Here is a 27935-nt window from a genome sequence, read left to right as displayed (position 1 = left end):
AATGCAGTAAATATGACATTGCTGCTGAACTGATAAACTACATTTTACTGGAGTGAGATTCATATTTTTGTACCTTAATGGAGGAAAATATGCAAAGTAAAATGCAGTTACTTCTTCCCTACATTATCCCTCAGGCAGGATTTTTTTGTTGCACTGTTGAGATTTATTACAACTTTATAGGATTTGGCTGGTGTCAGGTATAATCTTGATATTTTCTCTACAGGGGGTTTTCAACTTCTTCACACACTGTTATGAAACAAGCTGTCACACATCAGCCTAGAGGTGTGTGTGTGTTTGTGCGTGAGAGAATTTTGTGTTTATGAAATTCAGAGAAAAGGATTTGATGTTTGAAGACTCTTGGACAAACTGTGTTACATATATTTAAGTTGTCACACAGTAATTTTATGGCTTTATTAATCACTGTCACTAACTTTACATAAAACCTGAAAAAATCTATTTTAATAATGTTTGCACAATGTAAAGGGTGCAAGGAAACCACAGTATCTACAAACAAAATACGTTTTCAGCTTCTCTTTCCATTTGAAATAATGAGCTTTAACTTATCTTTAATTTAATACACTGACATATTTGAGTTAAAAGTAGCATAGCCACATGAAATTACTTAAGTCAGATGCTACTACTTTGCTAAGCTATTTAGGGATTAGGGATTTATCTGGAGTCCCCTTTTCTTCATTATGATTATGACCTAACTACTGCTGCATTTATGTGATATAACAAAACACAATTACCAAGGACACAGGAGCATGGAAATCGATTTTTCAACTGTAGGAAACAGATAAAAGTGGGTGTGTGTGTGTGTTAGTTGCACTGTTCGGTTTTTACATGTATTTATTTTTCCCCCAAAAATGACACACTTAAAATGTCAAATAGATTCTTTTCTTGATCAAAAATGTAGTCACTGCATTATGTCTTTGTAGGGCAGAATTAATAACTGTATTTTTTTCAAAGCCTGAATTCAAGACCTGTGTACCTGTGTCCAGTTGAGGCGATGACAATCTCGTCTCCGACTTTCCAGGTCACTGCCTTCATCAGAGTCAGGGCGACGGAGCCTGCAGTCGCCGTCTGGGCCAAGTGGGTCCAGGGGACAGGAACAGGAATACCTGGAGAAACAGGTTGTCAACAATGATTTGCACCTGAGGAGGGCAGGTGAGATGTCACTAATAATAACAACATCCCTGAAGGACAGAGAACTCAAATTACACTGTCAGTTTACCATTACATGACATAATGACATGTAATCTGGGGGTTTGGAATATTTGGGTCACAACTATTTCAGTTTTCTGATGCTTAACATCTTTTTTTGTGTAACTACAGGAAATGACTGTAGTTTATTTAAGTAAAAGTAATTGATTGAGGTAGAGCTGGTACTTTATAAAGTGTTTTATCCCTCAAAAAGCGTGACTGATAGAAATTGTTCAACTTTAAAGAAACATTATGTCTCTAAGATACTATAATATTATAAAAAACACATTTAGCAGCATGTTAAAGAACAGTTAACATTTGGAAACACTTATTCGCTTAAATGCAAAAGTTAGATGAAACAATTGATCCCACTTTCGTGTTCATTTTTAAAATCCAAATAAAAAAGTTTAGAGATGCTGCTGAGGACAGAGCTAGTTTCCAGTCTTTACGTCATGCTAAGCTAACTTTCTCCTGGCTCCAGCTTCATATTTCCCACATAGACCTGGCATTAATACTCTCATCTAACTCTTGGCGAGAAAGTGAATAAGCGTGTTTCCCAAAATGTCAAATCATCCCTAAAAATTTCACAATCAGAGGAAATATCTGAAGTCAGAGCAAAATTGTTAAATTTTACAAATAAACCTTGTGCAGAAAAATGAGTTTCTGTGCGTTCATACCATGGAGGTCAAGCACTCCCTCTCTGACAGCCAGTGTCTTGGTTCCGTAAACGGGAAGTTCAGGTGAGCGCAGGTTTCCGTGAAGTGTGATGATGGCTTTGTGCTGGAACGGCGCCCCCTCCTGGCCGATCTGGAGCCGTCCGCCGTCTGTGATCAGGATGTTTTCTGCCTGCAGCTCAATGTCGGCTTCATCAAACACCAATGTCCCTCCTGAGCACAGAGAAACGGAAAAGTTAAAAACTTTATACTGGTGGCAAAAAATAGGAATTCAGATAACAATACAGAATATAAAAATATTAATAAATAAAAATACCTTGAATGAGGAGCATTTTCAGCACAGGAGTGCTGGTGTCCAACAGGATGGTCTGGCCTTTAGTAATGACGGCGAATGTGCCCTTCTCAGGTGGAGACAGACCACCCCATGTGAATCTGGACGACCACACATCAATGTAGAAGAAATCAGCGTTGTCCTGAGGAGAAAGACAAATCCTTGATGAAAAACACAGTATGACGTTGATGTGAAGATGAAACCGACACAACACTGTTCTGTCTCAGGGGGATCTGATTGTCCTCTTTTACCATCTTGGCGATGCCTCGGTCTCCGATGCTGACTCTGACTTTGGTTTCCTGTGACTGTCTCTGAGCGTTGGTCACACAGATGATGTGTGTGTTGTTGGTGGACTGGACGTCACACACAGACCCCGCGATGGTCACGTTGACTTCATTCATGTTTGTGCTGTAAGATGGGGAAAAAAGAAGTGAGATTCAGTGAGGTGGTGATAATGCAATCATGCATCATAATGTTCTATATTATGATATAATATACTTAATAATATAATAAAACAGAATATAATTGGGTATTTAAAAGGTGCTAAGACATACAGTACTGTAGCAATATAATATAATATATAAAAACTACATGAAATGTAGTAAAGTATGGAGGATTGTATACACTGTTGTCTGCTGTTCATTATAATGTGTTAATTAGGTCATTTTGGGTGTGTATATAAAACTGTACACAACTTTTATACATTGTTTGTTGTGTATACAATACACCAAACAAGAACAAGTAATTATACATCCTCAAGTTAAACAGAATCAAACAAAGACGTCTCGTGAAACAGAGGAATTGTGTTATGTAAGTTGAGCGTTTCATTCATGAGCAGTGGTCCATAATCTGGGTGTGTCTCTCTATTGACTCTCTCTTCAACTGCACCTGAAACCAGAGCCGGTGATTGTGAGCCGGGTGCCTCCAGCGGTGCCTCCTCTGCGAGGAGAAACCTCAGTGATCACTGGAGTCAGCTGAGATTTGTAGGTGAAGCCATTTGATATGTTGACGGCATCCAGCTGGTTAATGACAGCAACCACGCAGCTCAGCTCCGACTCAGTGCCTGAGAGGAGACAGGATGCCCACACACAGACAGACAGACAGACAGACAGGAGCAACAACAAAGGGTTTGGGAAGAATTAAGATGCGTGCACAGAGATAATAACCAGCCTAAGCTGTCTCATCATCCATGACAAGTTATTGTGTTATCTGACGGGGCTGTCATCTTCTGCTGCTCTGACAGGCTGACAACATTCCTACGAGACAAAGTCTGTCTCATTAGAGCATTTAAAGTTCAGTTTGTTGGAAACCAAAAATATCATAAACCAGTAGGAACACATTCCTTCTGAAGGAAAACTTGAAAAGCCCCTTAGCCCTTAACTTGTAACCTTAAACTTTGACTGTGACCCTTTCTTTTGTTGAAAAGCAGCCTGCATTCAGCCTGAGAGGACAAACCCAGGGCAAAAACAGTCAGCTAAGCACTCAGTAGACCATTCACTACTGCTTGTTAAGCTTATTGCTATGAGCACGACTGTGAGGAGCGCATCAACATTATTCTCAGCTCAGACTTTTGCTCATCTGGATTTCAGTCAATGGACTGTTCAGAGAAATGTTAGTGAGTAAATCAGACAGAAACTGGAAATACTGGGAAAAGGATTTTTGAAAAGTCATGGGTACATGCCTCCCCCATTCCTAGAGGAAATTACACCTGTGAATATATATGTATATTACATATTATTACAATTTCTTCTTGATGGTTGCCTCAAAAAAGTCTGTTTGGCTGCATAATCATTTTAATACTCTCCAAATCTCAGTTTTTGTCATTCAAAAAAATTAGTTTTGAAAGCTCCAGTTTCTTTAGAGGATGTTTTCTATCATCTCTGCAGCAGACTGTACGGACTGATGTGTTTTAATTGTCTTATTGTTTGTTTGAATTATGCATCCAGGACTCCCTGAAAGGTAGTGCTGATACAGATTACTCAGGTGAAATAAAGTGAAATAAACTCACTGTTGTTGAGTGGGGACTGGCAGTACAGACGGGACTGATGTTGACATTTCTCTGTGAACCTCACACTCCTTCCCGCAGATCGTCACGGTAGAGTTGTGCGGGTCAAACCCAGAACCCTGGACGGCCAGCAGAGCTCCACCCCCAAAACTGCCTGAATAGCAGATGAGAGAAAAGAACTAATTCAATTAACCGCAAAACTTACTTCTCCTGGATGATATTTCTGAGTGAATCTACAGTCAAATATTACAACAATACAAGGAGCAACATCACATAGTTTTAGCTCCGAGTGTAACTCTGCTTACCCTCGTTGGGAAGCACGCTGCTGAGAGTCAGCTCGTACGTGAACATGACATTCGACTGGGCGTGACCTGTGACCTGGTGGTGCAGCATGACTGGGTAGGCCCCCCCTGGGTTGTCTCCTGCAGTGCACTGAACCTGTGTGTCGGACACTGTGGACACGTTGCAGGGCACGTGGTTTATGGTGACGGAGATGAGCTGAGAGTCGTTGCCAAATCCAGAACCGGTCAGTGTGATGACTGAACCGCTCGGCCCTATGGGAAATAAACAGAGAGGAAGAAAAGGTAATGAGAGAAGGATTACACAGGATTGTGGACTTTACTATCAAAATCTAAGCTGCTATGAATACAGGATGTGGAGGATCATGGTTACCGGTGGTGGGGCTGATGGAGCTGATGACAGGAGTGTGAGCTGCAGAGTAGGTGAAGTTTAGAGGAGGATACTCCACAGAGAAGACCCAGATGCTGACGGTGACCAGCCCCTCGTTGTGAGGAGGCGTCAGGCAGCGAAGGAGACCTGGCGTCACCTCCTGAATCTTGCAGTTTTTGCCATCGATCATCACGCTGGTGTTCCCTGGAGCGAAGCCGTTTCCTGTGAAGACGAGGGGGGTTCCTCCCGCCAGGCTGCCCTCGCTGGGGCTCAGGTTGGCTTGGGCTTGGCTGCTCAGTGTGACGGGACCGGATGCGAGGCCTTTGCTTCTCACGATCACTTTGACTGGGTGGTCGCCCGCAGGCAGAGCGTCGACTCTTACCGAAACGCTGTCATCAGTCACAGCGGTGACTTCCAGCTCGATGCTGCTGGCGAAAACCACCACATCATCCGCACGGCTGCCGAACCCTGAGCCAGAGATGGTTACAGTGGTGAGATCGCTGATGCTGTCGGGAGAGATGCTGGTGACCGTGGGAGTGGCGGAGGAAGAGTACATGAAGGAGCAGTTTGAGTGACAGGAGCTTTGGATCCTGCTCATGTGGAAGACGACCTCGCCGGTGTGCGGCTGAGAGGGAGAGGTGTCGCAGACGATGTGGGTGTAATTGACCGACACCAGGGCGCAGGGCTCGCCGGCTGCAGTCACTTGTCCCTCAGAGAAGCCAGAGCCGCAGATGAAGAGCCTGGTGTGGCCGGTGGGGCTGCCGATGGGAGGCGAGACCGAATCGACCACGGGCAGAACGACAAAACGGCGGCCGAACTCGTTTGGCACAGCGATGATGGCGCTGCCCAGGTTGTTGACTCTGACAGCTACGGGGTGAGCGACGCCGATGGGAAGTTCGCTGCCTGGATTGAGCTGGCAGTAGATCTCAGAGTGAGAGCTGTTGATCACCTGACAGGGCTGTTCTCCGACCGTCACCTACAGGACAGAGAGGAGCAGTGTGAGCTGATTCAAGCTCTGTACAAACACTCACTTTATTATCAGAAAGTTTAGCTCTGGATACAAAACACTGCTAACCTCATTAGCGCAGGAGGTGTCGCTGAAGCCTTTGCCCTGGATGAGGATGACTTGGTGGTATGACCCCTGGTTGGGAGAGATGGAGTTGACTGTCGGGGTGGAGCAGGTGGAGGTGCTGAAGGAAAGACCGTCTGAAGTCTCATTGGTCTGTTGGCACTGTGGGGTGGCAACACACTGCGGAGCTGCTCTGGCAACACGACGTGGACCTGCAGGGGAGACATTTGATCATTTGTCTTTTATTTTGACATGGACCTCAGCTTACATTTTCAGGCTTACTGGAGGATTCAGCTCCTGAGTGAGAGCATTTCATCCACATCCGTACATTTACCTCCTGTCACGTGTCTGGCTTCTATTCCTCCCACTCTGACAGACACCTCACTGCCTTTCTCCTCCCGAGGCTCGACTTTCACGACTCCCTGCAGCAGCTTGACTCCGGCATCATCTATGTAGCCGCTGCTGTAGTAATAGACACCGGGAGCGGTGAAACGGTAGCCGAAAAACCCTGAGGGGAGCGAGAGAGACGGAGGCTTTGTAAATATGTCAGATCAAATCATGAAGTGTACCTGGATACGGTGTGCTTGTCACACATGTTGAAAGGTGTGACACGTTACTTGGTGCACATCACATTCCTCGTGTGTCACACCTCTTGCTTATCACGGCATCGCAACATTGAAGGAGTAAATCCACCTTACTGTTAGATTGGAAGGGAACTGAACCATCAAGAGAGGTAATGGGGGGAATGTGACTCAGTGTTCTACCTTTGTCAGTTTTGGTTTCTCCGCTGGTGAATGGTCCCCCTTCGTAAGTGGTGCCACTTGGGCTGGAGACACTGAAGACCCGGTATCCGACTTTCTGGAAGGCCGGTGCCTCCCAACGCCACATTACTGTGTCTCCAACAAACACTGTGAGTGAGGCAGGACTCCATGCATATCCCTGTCCATACGCTGGAACACAAAGCTCCAAGGTTAAGCATCGTGTAATTGAAATACTTACAATTCCTATTCTAAATAGGCTAATTATGGAGGAGCACAGGTCAAACTGGTTTTTAAAATCTTCCTTTTTGAAACAGTTTCCAGGTGCAGTCACATTTAAGCTAAAGGTGACAGCTTCCTTGCTCGCAGCAGTTTTCCGTAAATTAATCCTCATTCTATTGTAATCAGGTTTAGCCGACTCAGATTTAGTTTGACACCTGCACAAAGGACCAAAATGTAATCTTACTGTGGTGAGATCCCTGGTTGGTGACGACGTGGGTCTTCTCCTCTGACTGCATAACACACTGCAGTTCATTCTCTGAGGCGGCCTTCACTTCACACACGGCTTCACCTGTCACACCACAAACCAACACAAAATGTGTGTGAGATCATATATAAAACTTGATGCTTGCTGCCACTTTAGAGCTGCTTAACCACCAGATTGTAGCCCTTCTAGCTCTTCCCTCAACCATCATCTTAACATCCAACGACACTGATGAAATCTTACAAGAATAGATTGTTGGTTAAAGCCATTGCTGTGGTAATAAGGTGCCTCATGCTGCTTACCAACAGAGACTGTGTTGTCAGAGGTGTTGCTGCTGAAACCAGAGCCAGAAACCGTCAGCCTGGTTCCTCCCATTAAAGAGCCAAACAGTGGGGAGATGCTGTAGACTTCCAGGATGTACTCAATGGTGGTATTCACACCGTTGCTATGAGACAAAAACCAGAGAGAGTCCAATTAAGTCTCAAATTAACCACAATTTCTGGCTTGAGAGCAAAACTGATGAATAATTTTATCAGAAGTTCCTCGAATATAGAAAAGCAACTCTCAGAACGAACTCTGATTGGGATGAACTTGTAGGTGATATGTCTCAATTAAATACAAATCTACTTATAATGAATAGTTTAGTCTTTGAAAAGAGATTGGATTATGGATCTGAGCTGCAGTATAATTAGAAAGGAGCTTACTGTATTTCTAAAACTGCATCATTTTAACTAACTTGGCTCAAAATGTTATGGGGAACAGTCGCAATAATATGTGATTCTGAATAACAACCCTTATCGTCACATCTGAAACTTACACAACTTTACACGTAAGACAAATATTCTAAACACTTGTCTCAGCTGGCGATACTGTCAGAGTATTTCCAATCTCTACATGTGGAATTCACAGTAGCTGTACCTTGTCTCAGGGTAGCCATTGTTTCCAACCTGTACATGCACCTCGTACAGGCCTGGCGGCAGCACAGGGAGAACACATGTGATGTTTGTCGCCGTCCACTGCACAGTCACGCATTCCTCTCTGCCTATGAACACACCGCTGTCATTGTCTTGTGCTCCGAGGTTTGAACCCTGGATGGTGAAAACACGGTGTCCTACAGAAGGAGACAAAGACATTGTCAACAAATCTTCTTCATGAAGACGATTCTGTCACTCAAGTGGCAAGATAATTAGCACTTGTCACCTAACTAATTCTCCTCTCCTTTATTTTTTAAAAAAGTACCACAGATTGTCCTGCAGATTAAGCAGGTGTTCTTATTGTGTGGGTGCTTCTGTATTATCTGCTATAATTACATATGATGGCATGTTAAGTCAGATTCTCAAGGTTTAGCAAGAGCAAAGGCAAAGACAGAGAACCTGCAAGTCAGCATTTCACAAAAACAAAACTAATGACGTGTGAATTTCCACAGATTGTGGAAACTCACATACCAAATTACCAAACTGTAACACCCGAATAAAACACAACACAGACACGAACACCACGCTACATTTTCCCCTTCTCTTCCCCTCAGTTGTTTGTGGAGGAGCCCTTGATTTGACTTTGAGGAACTTGTTCTGTATCTGGTTTTATTACATTAGAAACGACGGGCTAATGTTGTTGAGAAAAAAATACAAAAGCATTATATATTCTTATCAATATTGTTTGCATAGACTTAATTCACTAAATGCACTGTGGCTACAGATACGTGAGTGGCTTGTTTTGCGAGAGAATGGGAAATTGAATCCTGTTCTTTTCATAAACAAAGGACAACAGTACTCTATGTGTCTGTTGCATTCGTGACAGATTAGATTTCTATTGACCTTTAAGGGCAAAACCCATCCTCCCCATTAAACGTGACTTTTCATTTAAATCAATGAAAAGTCAAAGAAGCTAATCCCAGCAGTCTTCTGATCCTACTTTGCTAAAAGCTCACTATTAAGTGAATGACTGGATTTAAAAAAACCTCACCGATCACTGTGGTAGTGTGAGGACTCAGGCCTGAGATCTGGGGTGTGAGGTCACTGTCGTAGGTGAAGGAGCTGCCGGCGTTTTGACTCATGTTTCCCACCATCACTGTCACTGCATGGGATCCTACAGTTCCCTGGAACGAGTAAGACAAGCATCGATTAATAACAAAGCAACACAATCCTCCTTTTATAGGTGAAAAGTTGAGATTACATTCAATAATAAACACTCAGCGACGTGTTGTTGCCACAGCCCTGCAGCATGTGGTGTAACCAGTGGCTTATGGTGGCTAATGTTGGCTAATATTACCACAGTTAGCAAAAGTTAGCACATAAGTTTGCTTTAAAGCAGCCATGCACCCAAATCAGTGAGAAACAGTAAACTGGAGGTACAAAGTACCATGTGCATGCTAATGTTTCAGCAGTGCCACTGACATATAATATTGTCCTGTGCTACAGCTCTTAATAGATAAATAACAGCCATAAAAAACAGGGGTTTGCAGTCTGAGCACTTACTGCTGGTGTTCTGCATTTCAGCTCAGTGTCAGTGGCGTGAACCACTGTGCACTCGTCACTGCCAACTTTAACTGTGGCGTTCTGGCTGAAGCCGAAGCCGCTCACTGTCAGCAGTGTGCCTCCTGGGAAAAAGTAATGGAAGATGACGGTTATATTTTCCAGTTAAAACTACTGTGTATGTTTCTCATCACAGCAAATCACTGAGTATTGATTTTATTTTGAGTAGCGAGCTACCTGCCACACTCCCAGACAGCGGGGAGAGAGAGGACACAATGAGCTGGTAGGTGAAGTGGGGGATGTTGCCGTCTGCGTAGCGTGTGTTACCCAGAGAGGGGAAGCTGACTGACACAGGGTAGGTACCAGCACTGGCACTGCCTAGCCTGCACACCTGAGTGGTTGCTGAAATACAATTCACAAAATCTCATTACAAATTCCCTCCTCTTGAATTAAAAAACCACAGCCTCATTTCAAGCTACAGCATTCACTTCTCAAAATGTCTCTCACTTACCTGTGGTCTGTTCAACATGGCACCAGGCCCCTCCCACCACGATGGAGGCGTTTTCGTTGCTGAAGCCGGTGCCAGTAACAGTCAGAAGAGTCCCCAGGCCATTAGATCCTGAAGAAGAGGAGGTGTATTTACAACCCATGTCACATTTACTACCATCTCCATCTTTGGTGTAAGTACACAAAAGCATACATACAGGAGAAGATATTTTTCAGCAAAAGCAGACAATTTACTAATTTCTTTTCCTAATTATCCAAATCAAACGTGAAATATTTTAGAGACTGCAGTGACTGTTTTCCATTTTGGAGTAATATATTGTCTTTGGTACCAAACCCTTCACTAGTACCTTTTTTCGAGCATTAAATTAGATTTTTATCTTGAGATTTACACAAGCATTTGTTGATTTGGGAGAGAGGAAAATTGGTTGTTACATTATTCCTTAAATAATTAAAAATTAACCAATAATGTTTCATGCTGACTAATATTTAAGAGGTTCACCTTCAGATGGGCTGATTCCAGTCACAACTGGAGTCTTTTCCTCTGACCATTCAAAGCTACAGTCGCCAGAACACTTGGAGGGGATGCCATTGATGTAAACCTCCACCTGTGAAGAGCATCACAACACTCCTCATCAAAAATAATCAGTAGCATGTCAACTTACTGCTACAAGAGTCATAACAATGGGATAATAGAGGACTGTAGCTGTCAGTCACTTCAGTACAAAGCAGTTATTAGCAGCATGCAAACATGTGAATTAATTTCTGCTTTGAGGCATGAAATACACAAAAACAACAGCATTCAGCAAACAGACTAAAACAGAACTTGCTCTACAGGATTTATAGAAAGCAAGTACGTTAAGTGATCTGCAGCAGCCAAACCGCACGGTGTGCCGCATAAATAATACTGAAACATAAAGCCAGATGTACCGGAGGCTTTTTGAGTCACAGTACCTGCGGCTTGGTTTCCCAGACACGGAGGAAATCCCCCGTCATGCCTCGTAACAGCAGTCCTCCCTTTTTCTTCTCCTGAGCTGAAACAACTGCATTCGTACCAACGACTGACGAGCTGTCGATCTGTGATCAGAGTAAATCACAGTCAAATTGCGATTACTGCCGCCACTACGTCTGCTACAAAATCTTGAGTAATGAAAATAATTTGTTAGAAGTAGAAAAAGATAAGAACAGATAAATAAGTGATGATAAACGTGGAGTCTGACCTGGATCAGAGGCTGGTCTCCAGGCTTTGTGAGCCACTCAACTCTCCACTTGGGGCGTCTGCAGGTTCCCTGCTGTGCAACGCTGACCTGTCCCATCCCTGCGATTCCCTCCAGAGCATACTTCAGGTCCTCCTCACTGATGTCCACCGACAGACCTGAGAAAAAACACTGGTTGTGTTAGACACCTCCTGCAGAAGCAACTGATGCAGAAGTGAGTGCTGAATGCAGACATATAGAGTGATATGTCTCACTCTGCAGTGTATGTGAGGTCCACGTGCTTCAGTAGAAGATATCAGTGTGTTTTTGCAAGACAAACTCCTCAACTGGGGATATTAGTTGAGTTCAAGTTGTTGCAATGCAGATACTGTACCCAGTGTGAATTACCTTCAGCTCGGCCTCCGTAAATCTCCACGTCAAAGGTGCCAGTTCAGAGGAGGCGTGGCTCTGTGAGGGCGAGTGATGGAGACGGTGGCTGCTCCTTCACTGAACTCAGCCATGTCCTCACTGCTGTTCGACATCTTTGAAATTAGAGTGGAAACAGAAGAGAGTTAAAAAAATATATTTTTACCATTTGTCTAATACACAACACTGGGCCACATTTATTCATTATTTCTAGACTGAAACAAGCTTTTTTTCATCTCAGTTAATATGTGGAACTTTTTACCCACAGAACTAAAACTGGATCATGAATGGCATCATTTTAAACTCAGTCATGTTGTCATGAATGATCTGGTGTCGTTATTAACTTTTCTGGTTATTTCGTTGTATCATTGTTTCTGTTTTGTACATTTTTGGAATGTAGTTTCTTGTCGAGTCTTTGCAGGGATGAGCACTGCAAAACTGACTGAGGCTATAAAAGCTGTGGTATGTGGCACTGGTCCAATACTTGTCCTTAGAAAAAACGTATGTATTAAATAGTGTAGTTTTTATTTTTCATGAGGAAGAGGCATCTATGTAAAAAAGTTCTTTAAAAACATAATAGCAGAATGAGGTGATGATGGGTCAGTGTTTGATTAACTATAAGATTTAACTGATACAAATGCTACAGCAGAAACTCCACAACCTGTTGGTAAATGATGATTGTGCAGCGTGTTGAAGCATGAGACACGTACAGCTGTCTCTGTGCTGTAACTTACGGCATACGGCCGTCGGCTACTGAACAACACCGTTCCTTTAAACCTAACATCTGCTTTTCCTTGTGGAAATGTTTTTGCTGTTTCAAAGAACTGTTTTTTTTAAAGAAGCTGTTTTTAGAACTATCCATATTCTGAGAGGTTTGGTTACGGGCCCCAGTCCATTCTTGGTGTGGCTTTTGATTTCACAAGACACACAAGCCGGGCAGATTAGAGACTCAGCATTGTTGCTCCATCTCTTGACTGTACTGAAGTGAACAGAAAACCCCATCTTCTCTCATGTACTTTAACTAACTCAGTGCTTAAGTTTTTCCACAAGTTAGGATCAACAAACAGCTAAAAACATTTCCTTCAATGGGTGTGTTACTGATAACTACAAAAAATATTATCATTAAGAAAATATTAAAGCACAAAGAGGAAGCTTAATGTTCTGGGGAGTGTCTGATTAACTAACAGATAGTTGTTGCTTGCTTGCTTAACTTCACTAGGCTTCACCCTGTTGTCCAAATTTGAGTTTCCTGGTTCTGAATAACAGGATGAACCTAAACTAGACAGATGCTTCATCTGTGTTTTCCTCCCCAGTCTTTAATATGACACTGTCGCTTTACATAGAAGTCAATTAATCCGTTACCTGCAGGAAGTCGACCTCCAGCAGTGGGAAACCAAATGCGCAGTCTACTGGCGTGGCTTTGATCTTGTAGCTGATCTGTGAGGCAGCTGATGTGTCTTTGCTGACAGAGATCATCTCGAAGGAGTGACCAGAGCTCTCAAAGGGTGGGGGCCTCCTCTTGTGGGGCACAGCTGAGAGAACACAACACAGATCAATAAAATGAATTGTTGGACATTTAAGCCTTGGTAGAAATAGAATTACTATAATCTTAGCAGCACTTTTGGCTCTGATATTAAAAATGACCACCAAAAAATTACAACTACTATCGAGCTACATACCATTTTCATCACTTGTGGTGGGCGTCTTTCCAATGTGAACAGCATCCACATAGAAATCAGCACCAGAGGCGTCTTTGTAGAGGTAAAACTCCAGCAGTTTGTATCTGCTTCCAATGTATTCTGCCTGCAGAGAGCTCTGCAGGTCGATGCATTTGTAACTCCACCTGTGAAGAAGTAATCACAGTTTTATGCTGCAGTTTTGCTGAGATGTTTAATCAGTGTTTGCACAAACTGTTTCTGACAGAATATAAATCATTTCCTAGTTTTTACTGACTTGTGTCCCTTTGTGAAGAGAGTGATGATCTTTGCGGTCTGTGTCTGGGTTTGGCCTTGAGTGTCTCGGTAAGTGAATTTCATTCCAACTTCATCCTTCAACATTCCCTTGTACGCAAAGCAAAGCTGAAAAGAAAGGCATGAGAAATATTTTAAAATGTTTTATGATGAAAAATCAAGAGTAAAATAAACAAACAACATTTTAGAGACAGCAGGCCCAAACCTGAATGGTTAAATACACATCAGATAGTTTATTAACTGCTTTCATTTCTCTGTCAATCTAACCACAAAATCAACAACAAGAAATAAAGCAGTTGTGTTTTTTTTACCGTGGAGTGTTCGTCCAATGAAACTGGTCCATATGTGCCACCAGACTCTTTGTTGTAGCTCTCCTTGAAAAGAACCTCAGCGTTCTTCAGTGACCACAGGCCACAGAAACCAGAGTATTTGACAGGAGTGCCTTCCTCTGCACTGTCAAACTGGTGAGACAACAATGAAAATACAAAGTCAGACTCTCTCCAGAGATTTACAGTGAGTTCTGGTGAGTTAATTCAAATAAGTGAGAGTTTTTAAAGTGAAAAATGTGTTTGTTTTCTCGCTCACTGTTACAGTTACAGAGAACAGAGGTTTTGCTCTCACTGACCTCGGAGTTGTCGTCTTCAAAATCTCTGAAGTATTTCACGTCGGTGCCTTCAGTGGTCTGGATCTCACCGGGACAATCGGCTTTCATCATGTCCTCCAGAGCCGACTGCACCTGCACAGTCACACAAGGCGGACTGTTAATCAGATCTGCAACAAGTTCTTTAATTGCAGAACTAGTTTAGACTTTAAGACATTATTATAACAGGCTTTTTTACATTACAGACCTCAGTGTCAGGTGTGTTGTAGGCGATGGGCTTTGTAGGGATTCCCCCCCAGAGCAGAGTGAAAGTCTCCATGTTGCTTCTCCCCTTCGTCATCTCCACCACTGTGATGTTTGTGTCAGGAGCCAAAAACCTCATAGTGAAGAGGTTTGAAATCACCTGCAGTCAAAAAAACAAACAGATAATCAATTAATTAACAGTGATGTAGTACAATTCTACGCAAAGGAACTTAGTATGTATTAAAGCTGATGAAGCTGAGTTGGTACTGTGGTTAGTCAAGTGAAAAATCTCTCTGACTCTCTTCTCACCTCTGTCAGAATCGAATGTGACCGTGTAGTGGGATCCTTGGCTGTCATCCTGTTTGGTGACCTGAACTGTGTCGGGTTTGATGGACCAGAGGTGGTTCAAGGCTGCTTCCACCATCTCTGCTGAGGCGCTGACCGGGAGAGGTCCTAAAGACGACAAAGACGAGGCTCACTGTAAAATACCTGCTCAGTCAGTGATCTCTCTCTCTCTCTACAGATCATTCAGTGTTTTCCACAGTACCAGTGTTTGCGGCTCCGTAGCCCAGGCTGAAGAAGGTGCTCCCGCAGAGATGGCTGGCACAGCTGCTGCTGACGCTCACCTTTTGGACCTCTTTGACTGCGGCGGCACTGGTGGGCCACGAATCAAAGGTAACCACCTGGGCGACAGTGAAAATGAGCTTAGGATGAGACACAACAACAATAAAGAGGTGTGTGGTGTAACTGTAACTAAAAACTGGTATTTCTGCCTTTCTGTCACTGTTGGAGTTAGATACGGGTCAGGAGAACACACTAGCTCTGCATAAAGACTGGAAACACATTCTTCACAGAATAAAGCCACAGGTTAGCATCAGGTTGAGCCACCACATACCTGCTCCTCATCGAACACGTCATATTCAGCCACGATGTTCTGAACCTCATTCACAGCATCGTCTGTCTGGTCCTCTGTAAAACTACTCTCCCCCTGGAACAAGGCAAGGTTGAAATGTGCTGCACCTCCATATTCTTGATGTAGTATTTCCACGTAGTAACTGCAGAAAAAAAAAAAGATTTTTAGTTATTTTAACTGATAGTTTCACAGTTACTGTAAATGTGGTGCAATGCTGAAGCATACTGAATAGAGTCACACTCTCATACTCACGGTTTTCCTTCTTCTAGAGCCATCACTTCTGACTTCTGTGAATCCAGTTTGGTGTAGTCACGGACATAATATGGCTGATACGCAACTTTAACCTGAAGTGGAGGATGAAAGGAAGAAAAGAAAAAAATCTTACTTTATCAAAAAAGATCTACATTAAATTCTGCTAAAATAACAGTGTGTGTTATTTATTTTGAACTAAACTCTCTCTTCATGCCTTGTCTTCAGGGCGGCTGGACTTGCTGAGGTAGAGCTCACATCGGTCGTCACAGTTGAGGTAGAAGGTGTAGTTGGTGGTGGCTGGAGGGACGAAGAAGCCTCTGGATCGCATGCTGAAGTATTCGATTTCTTGAGCGAAGACGTGGGGCATGGTGTCGACCCACTGCGTCCAGTATCCCGTCATGTTCTCGTGGTAGTCCCAGATGTTGGTCAGGTAACGGGGTTTTGTGTCGTTCCACACCTCCATCTTCAAGCCTCTGCCACCTGCAGGTATGTGACAAAATGAGCCTGTTGGAGCACTCTTCTCCATCCTCTACTTTAAATCAATATTTTTCAATCAGGACAGCTTAATTAAAACGAAATGAGAAATTGGTCTTGTTTTTTTTGTTCAAACAGCCAAGAAGAAGTCCTGACGTGAGAAGTTGTGGAAATGAATACCCACCATTGACGTCAGCTCTGTGAGAACCTTTTTTCTACAATGAGTGATTAAAAATGTGCTTTTGTCACAGACAGATAACAGATAATCTGGTTACAGCACAAAGCACATCAAAGCATCCTGAGACTTGATGAACTGTGACAAGTGATGGGATAAGATCGCAATCTTAAAGACGACAGGTTTGTTTGATGAGTAGGACGGATACTTGAAATTCTTCCAGCAATCAAGTTGCCAGTTGATGTTCACGTGTTGTTCAGATAATGAACAAAACACGTTGTTGGAATACATTAAAAGACAAAACAACGACAGAGGAGGCGGTGGCGAGTTCTCACCTGGGTAGATGCTCGTGCTGTTGTCCATGTGGTGCTCTGCGGTCCTGCAGGTGATGCTATCATCAGACACACTCTGGATTTCACATGGCAGGCCTGAGGACAAATGTCAAGTGGTAAGAAGCTCATAATAACTTTCCACTTAGATACAAAGAAACCCATTACCACAGACTTCACTTAAGGGATTAAGTGAAAATTTGGACGTAATCGTCCCACCTGTGTGTCAGCTGTAACACCACTAAAAGTTTGTGGGACTGAACTTTGTAAGATTTTCATGTAGCACTTCTGCAAAGTCAGTAAAAATAACATTACAACATAACATGTTTAGACTTTGTGATTGTCGTTTGAAGATTTATGCTCTGTATCTAGTTTATTTTCATTTCTGATTCCTACTTGAGTGTCAGAGTTTATCATCTTTATAAATTCATGAGGTTTTAGGATTAAATCAAAGTGCAGTCTGATGAAAAGTGACTTCCCTTACTGTCAAACAGAGTCAACAGCACGTTAAATGATTCATGAAATCCTCTGAGAGACAGTGAACTGGATCGTTTGTCACGGTCTGTTGTGTCTCTAAGCTCTTGGACGATTCTTTCTTCCACCTCGCGACAACTCTACACTTTTCTTTTGTTTTCAAGTATGTGCACATTCTGTTGTGTTGAAAGGGATTATCACCATTGCATGACGTACAGATCAGCCGTAACAATGTGTACGGTTCTGTTTTGTGGAAACGCACCACGTTCATCTATTCATGCTGAACACTTTGTATTGAGTGAACAGTTGTCATGGCGTTAGAAAACCGGCTACAGCTGGTGAGATTTTGGTGCATTTCCAGTGTGATGGTGATGATTACCTCCAACGAGAACACGTGCCGGGCGATCGGTTTGGTCAAAGAAGCGGCCGTGGACGGTCAGCAGGGTGCCACCCATGACACTGCCCTCAGATGGAGAAACTCCTGTCACCTCTGATCAAATAAAACAACAGACATTTCACTGTAACAACAACAAACACTACGAGTAGTGAGAATAAATGTCTCGCTGTCTAAAGTACCTGCAAAAGTCTGGAACATGGAAAGTTTTCCCAGAGCTGAAACTCTGTACAGATTCTTGTCTGGTAAACTCCTGTAAAAATGAATGTTATCACAGTTGTTGAGTGCAGCAGTGTATCACCAGGACGTTTCCAGCTCTGTATTTATGTATTTTAAGTGTTGATCATTTTCAGAATGTGTGCAAATCTTTAACTTAAAATATAAAACCTGCAGACATTGGAGTCAGCATGATGTTTAACAGTGTTTTACCTTCCATAGTCACTGTCCAGGATGTAACTCAAGTTGTGATGTCCTGTTGGAAACAGAATAGAATTATTTAAGGACAGTTTTTAAATACATATCAAGCACAGTTATAATATCTGTGAACCAAAGCATCTTACCGACATATGTTCCTGTCATTTTGCAGCTCATGTATCCCCAGCGAGACGTTTCTGAATCCAGTTGTAGATTATATCTTTAGAGACATTCGACAGACTCACTTAATTTGTATCGCTAACTTAAAAGATTACTTAACATAAATAACATAAATGAACTAGTTTTTATTGTCTGTTGTGTTGTGCATTTTACTGTGATTTCATTTCTGAATGTAATCCAGTTCTAGACAAACTACTCACAGGTCATCTGAGTTTGGTTTAAGCAGCTCGCAGGGCATCCCTCCCATGTAGGATCTGCCAGAAACAAAATGATGTCGACTGACTGATTTCAAGAGTAAATAAATAAATTAAGAGTGTGCAGTTACATGTCTAAATTGAATTCTAAACTTACATTTTATTAAAACGAGTGAATAAATGTCTTTTATAAGATATAACATCACACAGTCAAAGTGTCCCAAATGTTAATAAACTATAATGTTTTGATGAGACAAATATTTCACAGTAATTTAAACATTTTTATTTTTTACCTCAGAAATCTGACATCGAGGCCGTTCGAGCTCACATCCGTGTTGCTTCCATACACATCTGTGTAGATTCGTCCTCGCACTGTCACCAACGTGCCTGTGTGTGTGTGTGGAGGAAATCATTTGTGATTAAACAGATGTGTTTTCACCTTTGTGCTACAGTGTTTTTCCTATCGTTTTGTTATGTTTGGAAATGTTACCATCTGCTTATGCAAGATATTATTCTGTTATTCTGGAAAACTTGAAAGATCTGGCAGGGACATCGTCTTTGGCTGAGTCAAAATATCCTGGTTATAATCATTAGTGAGGAAAAATATCTCTTTGCTGGAAAAAGTTTTTGATAAGGAGCGTGTTGATGACTGGTTTGGTTTGGTGTCTCGGACAAAAGGTGTTGACTGAAATGTTATAAGAGCGGAGATCATCTGTGTCCCAGTTAAAGCTCACTCCTGGTTTCAGTCTCCTTTCTTCAGTAAGGTTTTATGAAGTGGGTTTAATTTGAAGTTCAAACTGGACTAGAGCAGTAAATTCACCCCATTTCATAGAAGTAAAGACTGTACCTGGTGGACCACTGACTGGACTCAGAGAGGAGATGGTGGGGGTCCGATACCAGACGGTCTGAGCAGAGTTAAAGACCAGACAGAGAGAGACTGTGAGATAAATCCAGGCCTGCGTGCAGGGAGTAACTGATCAGTGTCTGTGTTGAATTTGCTGCAAACTCACATAGAAGCCGCAGTGGTGCACTTTGTACGGGCCAAAGCACCTGTTTTCCTCAGGAATGGGAACACCGTCCACACTAACATGGACCATATAGTGATCGTTCGGCATGGGTCTGTGATGGAAAAAAGCAATTATGTTCATGAAGTGGCATTTCTACTTTTTTCATTTAAAAAAAATCTGTAAATTCAGGACAGAGTTTCCTTGTCCCTGTAGGTTGTACCTGGTGTAGCAGAGGATCTGGTTGCCGTGTGTGGAGTCTCTCTCCACATCACAGGGGATCGACAGGGTAGTTGACACCAGGGTCACACGGTTGCCAAATGTGTCATCCTTTGGATTCAGCTGGAACTGTCGCTCCTGGGCAAAACCTGATGATAACGCACCAAAATAATCACTTTTAATACAATAGATGCTAAATGTTTTTCTGGATTTCGGAGTCAACGAGCAAGAAAGAAAGGGAAATTGTTCAGTGTCACAAAAACAGTTGAAAGTCCCACAAGTTTTTGATTAGGAGTTGATATTTGTCACAGTTGAGAAACTAATAATCGTCATCTGCAGCCACCTACAATGACTTTAACCTGATTTCTAAAGTGGTCCTTCATTTGGCTGAACAGTTTTTATCTTAATATGGATTCTTTGATGACTTTTAGATCATTTAAATATCAGTTTAATCAGTTTAAAGTCTCATAACTAAACTTAAAAATAATATTCCAGTATAAAAAACACGCTTTTCTCTATAACGTGATTGAAGCATAATCATTTTTGTTTACAGTTAACAAAACTATGTATTCAGGGTCTTACCGCTTCCTGAGATAGTGAGTCGTGTTGCTCCATTGTTGCTTCCTATATGTGGAGATACCCACTTGATGTGTTGAGCACCTGAAATTTAGAAAACAATATAAGAGACGTTTTTTGGGCTGGTTGCTGATCTGCCAGGAAATCTGAGCATGTTTTTTGCGCATTTAAAACTGACTTGTCGCCAATTAAACCCAATACAGATGTTTTTCAGTTACTTACTGCAGCAGCACCACAGTGTGAGGAGCAGAGCCGCTGGTTTCACCGCGGACCCCATCCTGGAGATTTCCCTTAGTCCCTGCTGCCCTCACCTGCAGTCTGAAGTTCAGGTACAGCATGTTTCTTATCATATCTCAGGTAGATTTGATGGATTTTAAACATTAGAATAAAGCGTAATAAAGAAAAGGAAACATGATGCACATGATACTGTGATTAAATGCACAAAAATCTACAGCAATCACAGAAATTATAGAAAAGACCTGTGTTTTTAAATTAGCCTATGATTTTAAAAATGAATAAAACTCACCTGTTGTGAGTTAGAAAACGTCGTTTACCGTTAAATGCCTCAGGTGTTTGGATAAATGCAGAGAGACGCTGCCTGTGTGGAGGACACGGCTCTGACTCTTTATACCGCTGCGCAGTGATCCGCCTCTCACCTGAAACTGGGAGGCGACTGTGCAGATCAGACCATCCGTGCAATTAAGCAGCGCCACAGACTCAATCTGTCTCAGATCTGTTGCTGAAATCAAAGCAAACCGATTTATCAGTGTGAAAACACGTCCAGGGCTTCACTGAATCTGAATCAGACTTTGGAGGATTAGAGGAGGAAGTGTAACTATAAAAAGCTCAAAGTGAATTTGTCATTTTCAGCTCAAAATAAAACCGAACATTACAACAGATTCATCACTGAAACATCACATTTATCATTTTTCTTGGCACAACAGGAGAACCAACACGTCAGGCCTTGAATAAATATTTCTTCTTTGAAGCTTTCAGTTTATTTATTTTGTAAAGTCATTGTGTGTATTGTACTCCATTGTGGTGCCAGCTGTCACTAATATTTAATTCAGCACAGTTCATACTTTAGTTTAACTCCAGGGCTGTTGTAAAACTTATTTCATGTCTTTGTGTTCACACCTCAACATGTACAAAACATAATGCTAGTGTTAGCTGACTTTTTATCTTTATTTGTTTAAACAAACATTGTTCCAGGGGTGGACAAAATAACATGAACTCATGACACTATGGTGCAATAACCCTTTGATAAATGCACTTCTGTGGCACTTAATGTTCAGTTTTGATGCAAACTTTTAATGAGTATTAATGTCAGGGGATTTTAAGTTTAAAATGTTTAAACAAAAAGATTAAGCATCTGAAGTGTACAGATGAATGAAAACTTTAGTGCATGTTCTTGTTTTATTTAGACATTAAAAACTGGTGATGTGAGAAGATGCACTGACTACAGAGAGTCATGAGGGTAAACCACACAAGAAGCAAAATAAAACCCACAAATCAGCAAATACAGGCGATAAAATAAGCCCAATGATGCAATGACAAATGGGCAGTATGTTACATCCCTTTGTGAGAGGTCATGACCCTGGGTGGAGTCAGGATCAACAGGAAAGTTCAATTGCAAACAAACCTGCACATGTCAGCAGTATTTTTATTAATTTATTTTAAATGTTATATTTTTACTGGTTTGTGTGATATCGTCAGACATTCCTGTGATTTTGTCCACACTGTTTGTGTACATATTCAATGCATTGTGTAACATACCTCACACAGTTCTTATTGATGTTTTCTGTGTGTATAAAAACACTGATCTCCACTGTGGTCAGTGTAATAATCTTAGACAGTGTCTTGTCCTGGTCAGATCCTCTGATAAGAACTCTGTACAGGTGCTGAACCACGAGCCGCCTTAAAAACAAGCGGACTCTTAAACAGCGTTATGACACTCAAACTGCAGGGCAGGAATATTTACAGACATGGAATTTCAACACAAAATTTCGCAACAACCACTTAGCACGCTGAATCAAAGACAAGCTGTACATACCAGGCATCAGTATATTATTAGTTTTCAGTGATCACATGCTGCACAGACAGAAATCAGTGTAATCTCAATGTGAATCATCACTGCCAGTCTGTGTCATGTTGTCTGTGCTCCCTCCACCTATATCCTCATTTCCTCCAACACTCCTACATTAGGAAGAGTTACTTCATTTCCTGTATAATAACTGCTGTGTGGTGGTTCCACCCAAACCCTAAACCTCTGCCACCTCTCCAGTGATAAGGGAAAAGTCTGTAGCCAGTCTTGCAGCCTCATGAGATTTATGCTCATTACAAACCAGAGCAGCAAAGTCATCTCACTGTTAAATCAGGAGGCAAACAAGGAGAGACAGAAATCTAATTAACTGGTGAGTGAAAGAAATATAGGCAGCTTTAGCAGCCTCGAGTGGTAGAAAGAAATTGTTTGAGGTTAATAAAGTTCAGAAATGCATTAACACAAACTATAACATCAGCAAACCCTCCACTCCTCACACCCACATGTGGTTTTGTTCGCTGCTGGTAGAGACGTAGATTGAAAATATTTTTTCTTCTGAAATACAGGATGTGAAGGGCGAAGAGGTTGGATGAACAAATACTGCAAGTCTGTATGGAAGCCTGTATTTTTAGCTTCTCCAAGGTTTTTACACTGCACTCTATTCTCTGTATTCTCTCTGTACATGCACACAGGACAAGTCTGGATCATACACATACTGTTCATCACATAACCAGTTTACAGAAGTTTAGTCACAGTGCTTGTCTCTGTGATTTTGATTAGCACAGATTAAAGTGTAAAGGAAATTTACAGTACTTAAGCATTCTTCAGAGTGACTGCTAACAGCAGACTGCTGGTGTCTTACTCAATGTCCAGGGACAAGAACGAGATAACACGACCAGAATTGTTTTGTTATCCTCTAAGATGCTGTTCTTGCATTCTCTGATAATGTTATGACTCGCCTGATTTCTCCTTTGTGCATCTCATGTACTTGAATGTGGCGTGACTCCATCTGCAGGTGTAGAATTAAACTTACAGAAAGGCAAATGTTAACTTTGTGCTTTATTTGACAGAAACTGCCACAACAAAAATCACCTGCGTTGAAATGTCAGGTCCATAACAAGACTTCTCCCTCTTTATCTCTCACACTGAGGATGTGGCCTGAGTAGATATAAAACTAGTGATGTTTTATTTATCTCTGTGGGTAATTGTCAGTGGTATTATCCAATATACAAGCACTTATATTACATATAAGCACTTATATTTTAAACTCTACCTGTCGTGTCACTCTGGTCTTTTAGCACTAGACTTATGTTACCATGCATTTCATGACACATAGATTGTTCACATGACAAATACTACAGCCCGTGAATTCTTGAATGTATCATTTTCTATAGTGTTTATGAATCTACAAATTCAGTCTGATAATAGTGTTCTCTGTATTATCTTAGTTGTATAATGGCAGGTGGGTTTGGACTAATTGAGAGCTTAAATCAACTTCTGCTGCTGATATCATCAACAAACACACAGCAGACATGGGAAAAACACAGGAAAAACACAGGTTTAATAAACAACGTTAACAACGGATCTTCTGTTCAAGTGTCCCAGTAAGTGATGTCAATGTGACAGTGAATTCAAACACCATAAATTTTATTATTTGCACATGTGCTTCCTCCTGTGACATGTTATCTGACCTGTAGCGTTGCAGTAGTAGTGTTAAAGATGTTTTACAGAGTATTACAAACAAGGTGGCGGCGTGCAGTGGGTGTGTAACTCCCGTCACGTCACAGCAGGTGCTGTCAGGTGCCTTTGGGTTGGAAAAACTAATTACTGAAAGAAACATGTTGCTTTGTTACGTAACATCCATGAGGACAGCAGCAGAGCCTTTATGTATGTTAACAAGATAATTGTAGTTCTGTCACTCTGTCCCTCACTGCTATATTTAGCTTAAGCCATTAATCATGCTGTTTTACTTGAAATGATAGCAGGCCTGGTCAGGACAGTCTGAGGAAGTTGTGGGGCAGATTGAAAACCACTTCCTTTATTATTACATGGATAGAGTTTAATCACATATTCACGGTCAGATCAAGTTGAGTCCCATCATAATTGATTATTGACACTTATTGAAGAGACTGTGGTCCAAAATCTCATGACTTAAGTGTTTAAGTATTTACAGCAGGTGGGTGAATCCCTTGTTTATCAGTTTACGTTGAGCCAGATGTTCCAGTATAAAACAAATAAAAACAAGCAACAAGTGATTCTCCATTAAAAGTCTAGTATTTCATTATCCTTTAGTGAGGTGTTCAGCATAAAGACTTTTTCCTTTCACCTTTACCAAAGGTTTACCATTATTTTCATTATAGAATATTATTATAGAATATTATGTTTTTTTTTCAGGCATAAAATGTCAAAATAAAATGTCACATTGTACCACATTGCTGCATCCTGCCTTAAAACTGCTGTAATGAGTGACTAAAATAAATCTTATTATTAAACAAATATTATTTATCAGTGGCACAGTGAGAGTGGTAAAATGAGAGGAGAAGATCCACATCGATCATCTCATCTGAGCCTCAGTTCAAAATATTCCCAAACTGTTCCTTTAATGTAAGAATGTTGGATTTCATACATGCAAGTGAACCTTCAGTTAGACCTGATACACACTTTGAGTTTTTAAGTGTTCTGTTGCTTTGGGCAGGAGTGGGATGAGTGATGATGATGACTGATGAAAGTGGTGTGGGTGTGAGACACCAAAACTTACTGTTAAAACTTCAGCGTTGTGGATGGAAATCTACTTAATGTGATCGATTCTTTTACTGGCGCTCGGTGCTGTGTCTGTTCTGGTGTGTTGGCAGAAGCAGGCACTGACAGCTATCATACATAACAACCACTGCGCACAGGGACCCACTGTGCTGGAGGAAAAAACACACGAGATCTCACACTGCCCACGCACCAAACTAAAAACTGTAATAGTATAAATTCCCCCGTCACTGTCGTTATTTGAAGATGGCACGAACAGGAATAGATATGTTGTTCTGCAGGTTCAGACGGTGATGCAACATGTGTGAGCATGAGTGCATCTGCTTCAACTTCCTCTGATCTATAACATAGAAAACACTCCTGATTCCTGAAACAGAAAATGATGTAACTGCTGCACCATGAGGTCATGTCTGATTCTCCAGGAAACAACTTTATGTTTAAGAAAGTAAAAGTTTTCACCTGCATTTAGCCTCCTTACATAACATCCTAAAGAACTAAACAGCCCCAGGGTCATGTACAAGGAGATGGTGACATTACAGTCATACCGTCTTATTTTTAGCTGAGATCAGTCATGAGAAAAAGATGGCAAAAAAGAAGAAAGCAGATCTGTCTGCATTCTTTTGGTCTGAACACAGAAATCAACCAAACAGGTCAAACAGGTCTTCAGAAAGAACTTCAGGAAGACCCCCAGTGACCAAAATAGGCATGACTTTATTTTTTTTTCCAAAACTGCTGCATAACAAACTAAAATCAATATGAAAACACACGATACAAAATAAAAATAACACTTCAGCATCGCTCACAATGAGAACAAACATCCGTTTGGATTTGAATTGTGGATTTACAGTGAGTAGAAAAATGTCTAGACACGAACTGCCTCATTCACAAGGTTGCATGTTGAGCTAGAAAAGCTCTGATTCTCTGCAGGAGCTCTTTCTTCACACTGTCGGGTACGAGTGCTGCAGAGAACAGATTTTAAAAAAAAGGAGATGTCAGAGCACTGACCAGAAAAACAGAAAGATCTTTGTGTTATAAATTTAAATTCTGCAGCTATAACACTGTAAAGGAGGTAGACAAAACATTATTATAATTATATTAATAACACCTTTGACTATTGCAGCACAATTTTATCAACGGGACATGTTTTTTTATGGCGACTATTATATTTAGTAAAACAGCCTTGTGGTCTCCACCAGATGTTGTAAATGTTGCTGTTGATGGAGATGTTGCTCTGCATCCCAAAGGCCACTGAGGTTCATTGAACTCATTCTCATGTTCATGAAACCAGTTTGTGACTTTTGCGATGTGTGTGATGTTACACCACCACCGGCCTGAACTGCTGGCTGGATCCATGTATTCATACTGATGATTTTATGCATTGCACTGCTGCCACACAACAGACTGATCAGATAATTGGAGGTGTACAGGTGTTCCTAATAAAGTGCTCAGTTAATGTTTATAGTATTACCGTTTTTAACATTACTTATCACTAGACTTTCTCTTCATCAGATCATCTCATTTAATCTGGTTCTACATGTCTGGTGTTGTGTTTGCATTTGAACATTTCGACAATACCTCTGCCTTTTGGTGTGACTTCTGTGACCAGGTCCTCCACTGTAACGTGCTCCAGGCCTTTTTCTCTGATCACATCTGGACACAAGAGTACATGAGGTTACAGATGCTGTTTCATGGGACCACAACACACATCCGCGCACACATAATTACATACAATACCTTTGCAGTGTGCTTTCAGCTGATCCTTCCATCCACACTCCACCAGCTTTGCCCTGAGCACCTCTTTCAACCTGCGGCCACACATTTAGTTGACATCATGTAATGTAAAGCCATCGCACGGTCTCTAAACCATTCACAACCAAATCACTGCAGAGAAAGAGGCTCGCTTACCGCTCCCGTTCCCCCATTTCTATCAGCTTCTGGTTTATTGCGGCCCTCATTTGGGAATCTTTGCTCATGATCTGTCTGAGAATCAATTAAAAAAACAGTAGTGGAGTCAGTTTAGATTCAACGATGGGAGGAAAATATGGAAAATACAGGTTTAATTCAGCTAGCAGCCAGGTGGACGTTACCTTTTGTCGGAATGGATCAGCTGGGGAACACACTGTCCCTTAACGCAAGCGTACCGTCAGAAACGTTCAAAGATTAACGGTTTAACGGTTCCGCTTTGGCGGCGGTTAATCCGCACAAACCGACCACACATTGTATCAGTGTGAAAAAGAAACTTTTTTTGATAACACAGTTCATCTTCAACAGACTGTGTTCCGATTGTAAATATTAAAATAAGAAAATTTGCTACAGAACACAAAGCGTTTTAAGAGAAAGTACGACAAGGACTCATCTTCCCGTGAGCGCCCGGGGCAGGTCGTGTCCGCTGTAAAATGGCTCCGTGTGCGACAAAACAGGAAACGTGTGTCTTGCTGACTCCTTCACCATCCTCATCTTGTTGTACAGGGTTGTCACCAACTTGTGAACAAGCCAGTCATATTTAACAAGACATGGCTGCGTCTAACTATTCCCTGAAGGTCAACAGAGACCTGCTGGACCCCAACTTTGAAAGCTACAGGTTGTCTTTGGACGCCATACCTACCTACAACGTGGAGCTGGATGCTGGTAAGAGAAACTTAGAATACAGTTAGCAAGTGTGCTAGCCGAGCACTGCCACCAGTTATCACTCCTCCATGTAATATACTCATTTTTTTACAGTTGGTAATAATTGAAAACGTACTGTGGTTATGCTAACTAACACTGAAGCTGCTCTAGCTGTAAACCAGTGGTTCAAAGTGAAATTAAAGGTCCTCCTGAGGGGGTCCTCAAGAAAATGAACTGCAACATTTTAGTCAATTAATTGATAAGTCTATTCACAGAAAGTTAATCGACAACAGTTTTGAAAATTGAATAACTATTATGGTCATTT

At 41.7% G+C, this 27935-nt stretch overlaps 3 protein-coding genes across 3 annotated transcripts in view; 1 reads left to right on the top strand and 2 right to left on the bottom strand.

The window, feature by feature from the left end:
• pkhd1l1.1 (PKHD1 like 1, tandem duplicate 1) overlaps nt 1-20906 on the bottom strand; it is a 33324-nt gene extending 12418 nt beyond the window's left edge. Inside the window, 49 exon segments of the mRNA XM_051068362.1 lie at nt 992-1121; nt 1881-2090; nt 2194-2350; nt 2460-2616; nt 3097-3271; nt 4217-4250; nt 4252-4367; nt 4519-4767; nt 4886-5858; nt 5958-6163; nt 6286-6459; nt 6716-6901; nt 7176-7280; nt 7496-7638; nt 8112-8304; nt 9159-9291; nt 9671-9792; nt 9905-10069; nt 10179-10286; nt 10674-10779; nt 11126-11248; nt 11392-11546; nt 11776-11818; nt 11820-11909; nt 13156-13325; nt 13473-13636; nt 13747-13871; nt 14075-14224; nt 14389-14499; nt 14612-14728; nt 14730-14767; nt 14917-15060; nt 15155-15290; nt 15503-15662; nt 15773-15864; nt 15987-16252; nt 16757-16849; nt 17604-17714; nt 17801-17871; nt 18048-18090; nt 18179-18252; nt 18413-18466; nt 18700-18793; nt 19254-19311; nt 19417-19525; nt 19634-19778; nt 20212-20289; nt 20428-20523; nt 20732-20906. Coding sequence (XP_050924319.1) covers nt 992-1121; nt 1881-2090; nt 2194-2350; nt 2460-2616; nt 3097-3271; nt 4217-4250; nt 4252-4367; nt 4519-4767; nt 4886-5858; nt 5958-6163; nt 6286-6459; nt 6716-6901; nt 7176-7280; nt 7496-7638; nt 8112-8304; nt 9159-9291; nt 9671-9792; nt 9905-10069; nt 10179-10286; nt 10674-10779; nt 11126-11248; nt 11392-11546; nt 11776-11818; nt 11820-11909; nt 13156-13325; nt 13473-13636; nt 13747-13871; nt 14075-14224; nt 14389-14499; nt 14612-14728; nt 14730-14767; nt 14917-15060; nt 15155-15290; nt 15503-15662; nt 15773-15864; nt 15987-16252; nt 16757-16849; nt 17604-17714; nt 17801-17871; nt 18048-18090; nt 18179-18252; nt 18413-18466; nt 18700-18793; nt 19254-19311; nt 19417-19525; nt 19634-19778; nt 20212-20289; nt 20428-20482 — 6911 coding nt within the window. The 5' untranslated portion in view covers nt 20483-20523; nt 20732-20906.
• Nucleotides 20907-25694: 4788 nt separating this feature from the next.
• LOC108899083 (transcription and mRNA export factor ENY2-2) lies at nt 25695-27227 on the bottom strand. The gene is made up of 5 exons (XM_018699359.2): nt 27091-27227; nt 26909-26983; nt 26738-26808; nt 26579-26653; nt 25695-25962 (listed from the first exon to the last, which is right to left on the bottom strand). The coding sequence occupies exons 2-5, from the start codon at nt 26974-26976 to the stop codon at nt 25886-25888; spliced, it is 291 nt and encodes a 96-aa protein (XP_018554875.1). The 5' UTR covers nt 26977-26983; nt 27091-27227; the 3' UTR covers nt 25695-25885.
• A 181-nt stretch (nt 27228-27408) lies between these two features.
• Nucleotides 27409-27935, top strand: part of nudcd1 (NudC domain containing 1) — a 30913-nt gene continuing 30386 nt past the window's right edge. Inside the window, 1 exon segment of the mRNA XM_018699350.2 lies at nt 27409-27631. Coding sequence (XP_018554866.1) covers nt 27517-27631 — 115 coding nt within the window. The 5' untranslated portion in view covers nt 27409-27516.

This window comes from Lates calcarifer, linkage group LG3, assembly GCF_001640805.2.
Source record: "Lates calcarifer isolate ASB-BC8 linkage group LG3, TLL_Latcal_v3, whole genome shotgun sequence".
In the NCBI taxonomy this organism is placed as follows: domain Eukaryota; kingdom Metazoa; phylum Chordata; class Actinopteri; family Centropomidae; genus Lates; species Lates calcarifer.
Note: the sequence above shows the minus strand (reverse complement) of the source record. Positions and strands in the feature narration are given on the sequence as shown.

Excerpts from the sequence above, each read along its gene's own strand:
- LOC108899083 (XM_018699359.2), bottom strand. The coding sequence starts at position 26,976 with ATGAGCAAAGATTCCCAAATGAGGGCCGCAATAAACCAGAAGCTGATA. Across the intron at positions 26,809-26,908 it reads GAAATGGGGGAACGGGAGCG|GTTGAAAGAGGTGCTCAGGG; the intron begins GTAAGCGAGCCT and ends GTGTGGCCGCAG. Across the intron at positions 25,963-26,578 it reads AGTCACACCAAAAGGCAGAG|CACTCGTACCCGACAGTGTG; the intron begins GTATTGTCGAAA and ends TGTTCTCTGCAG.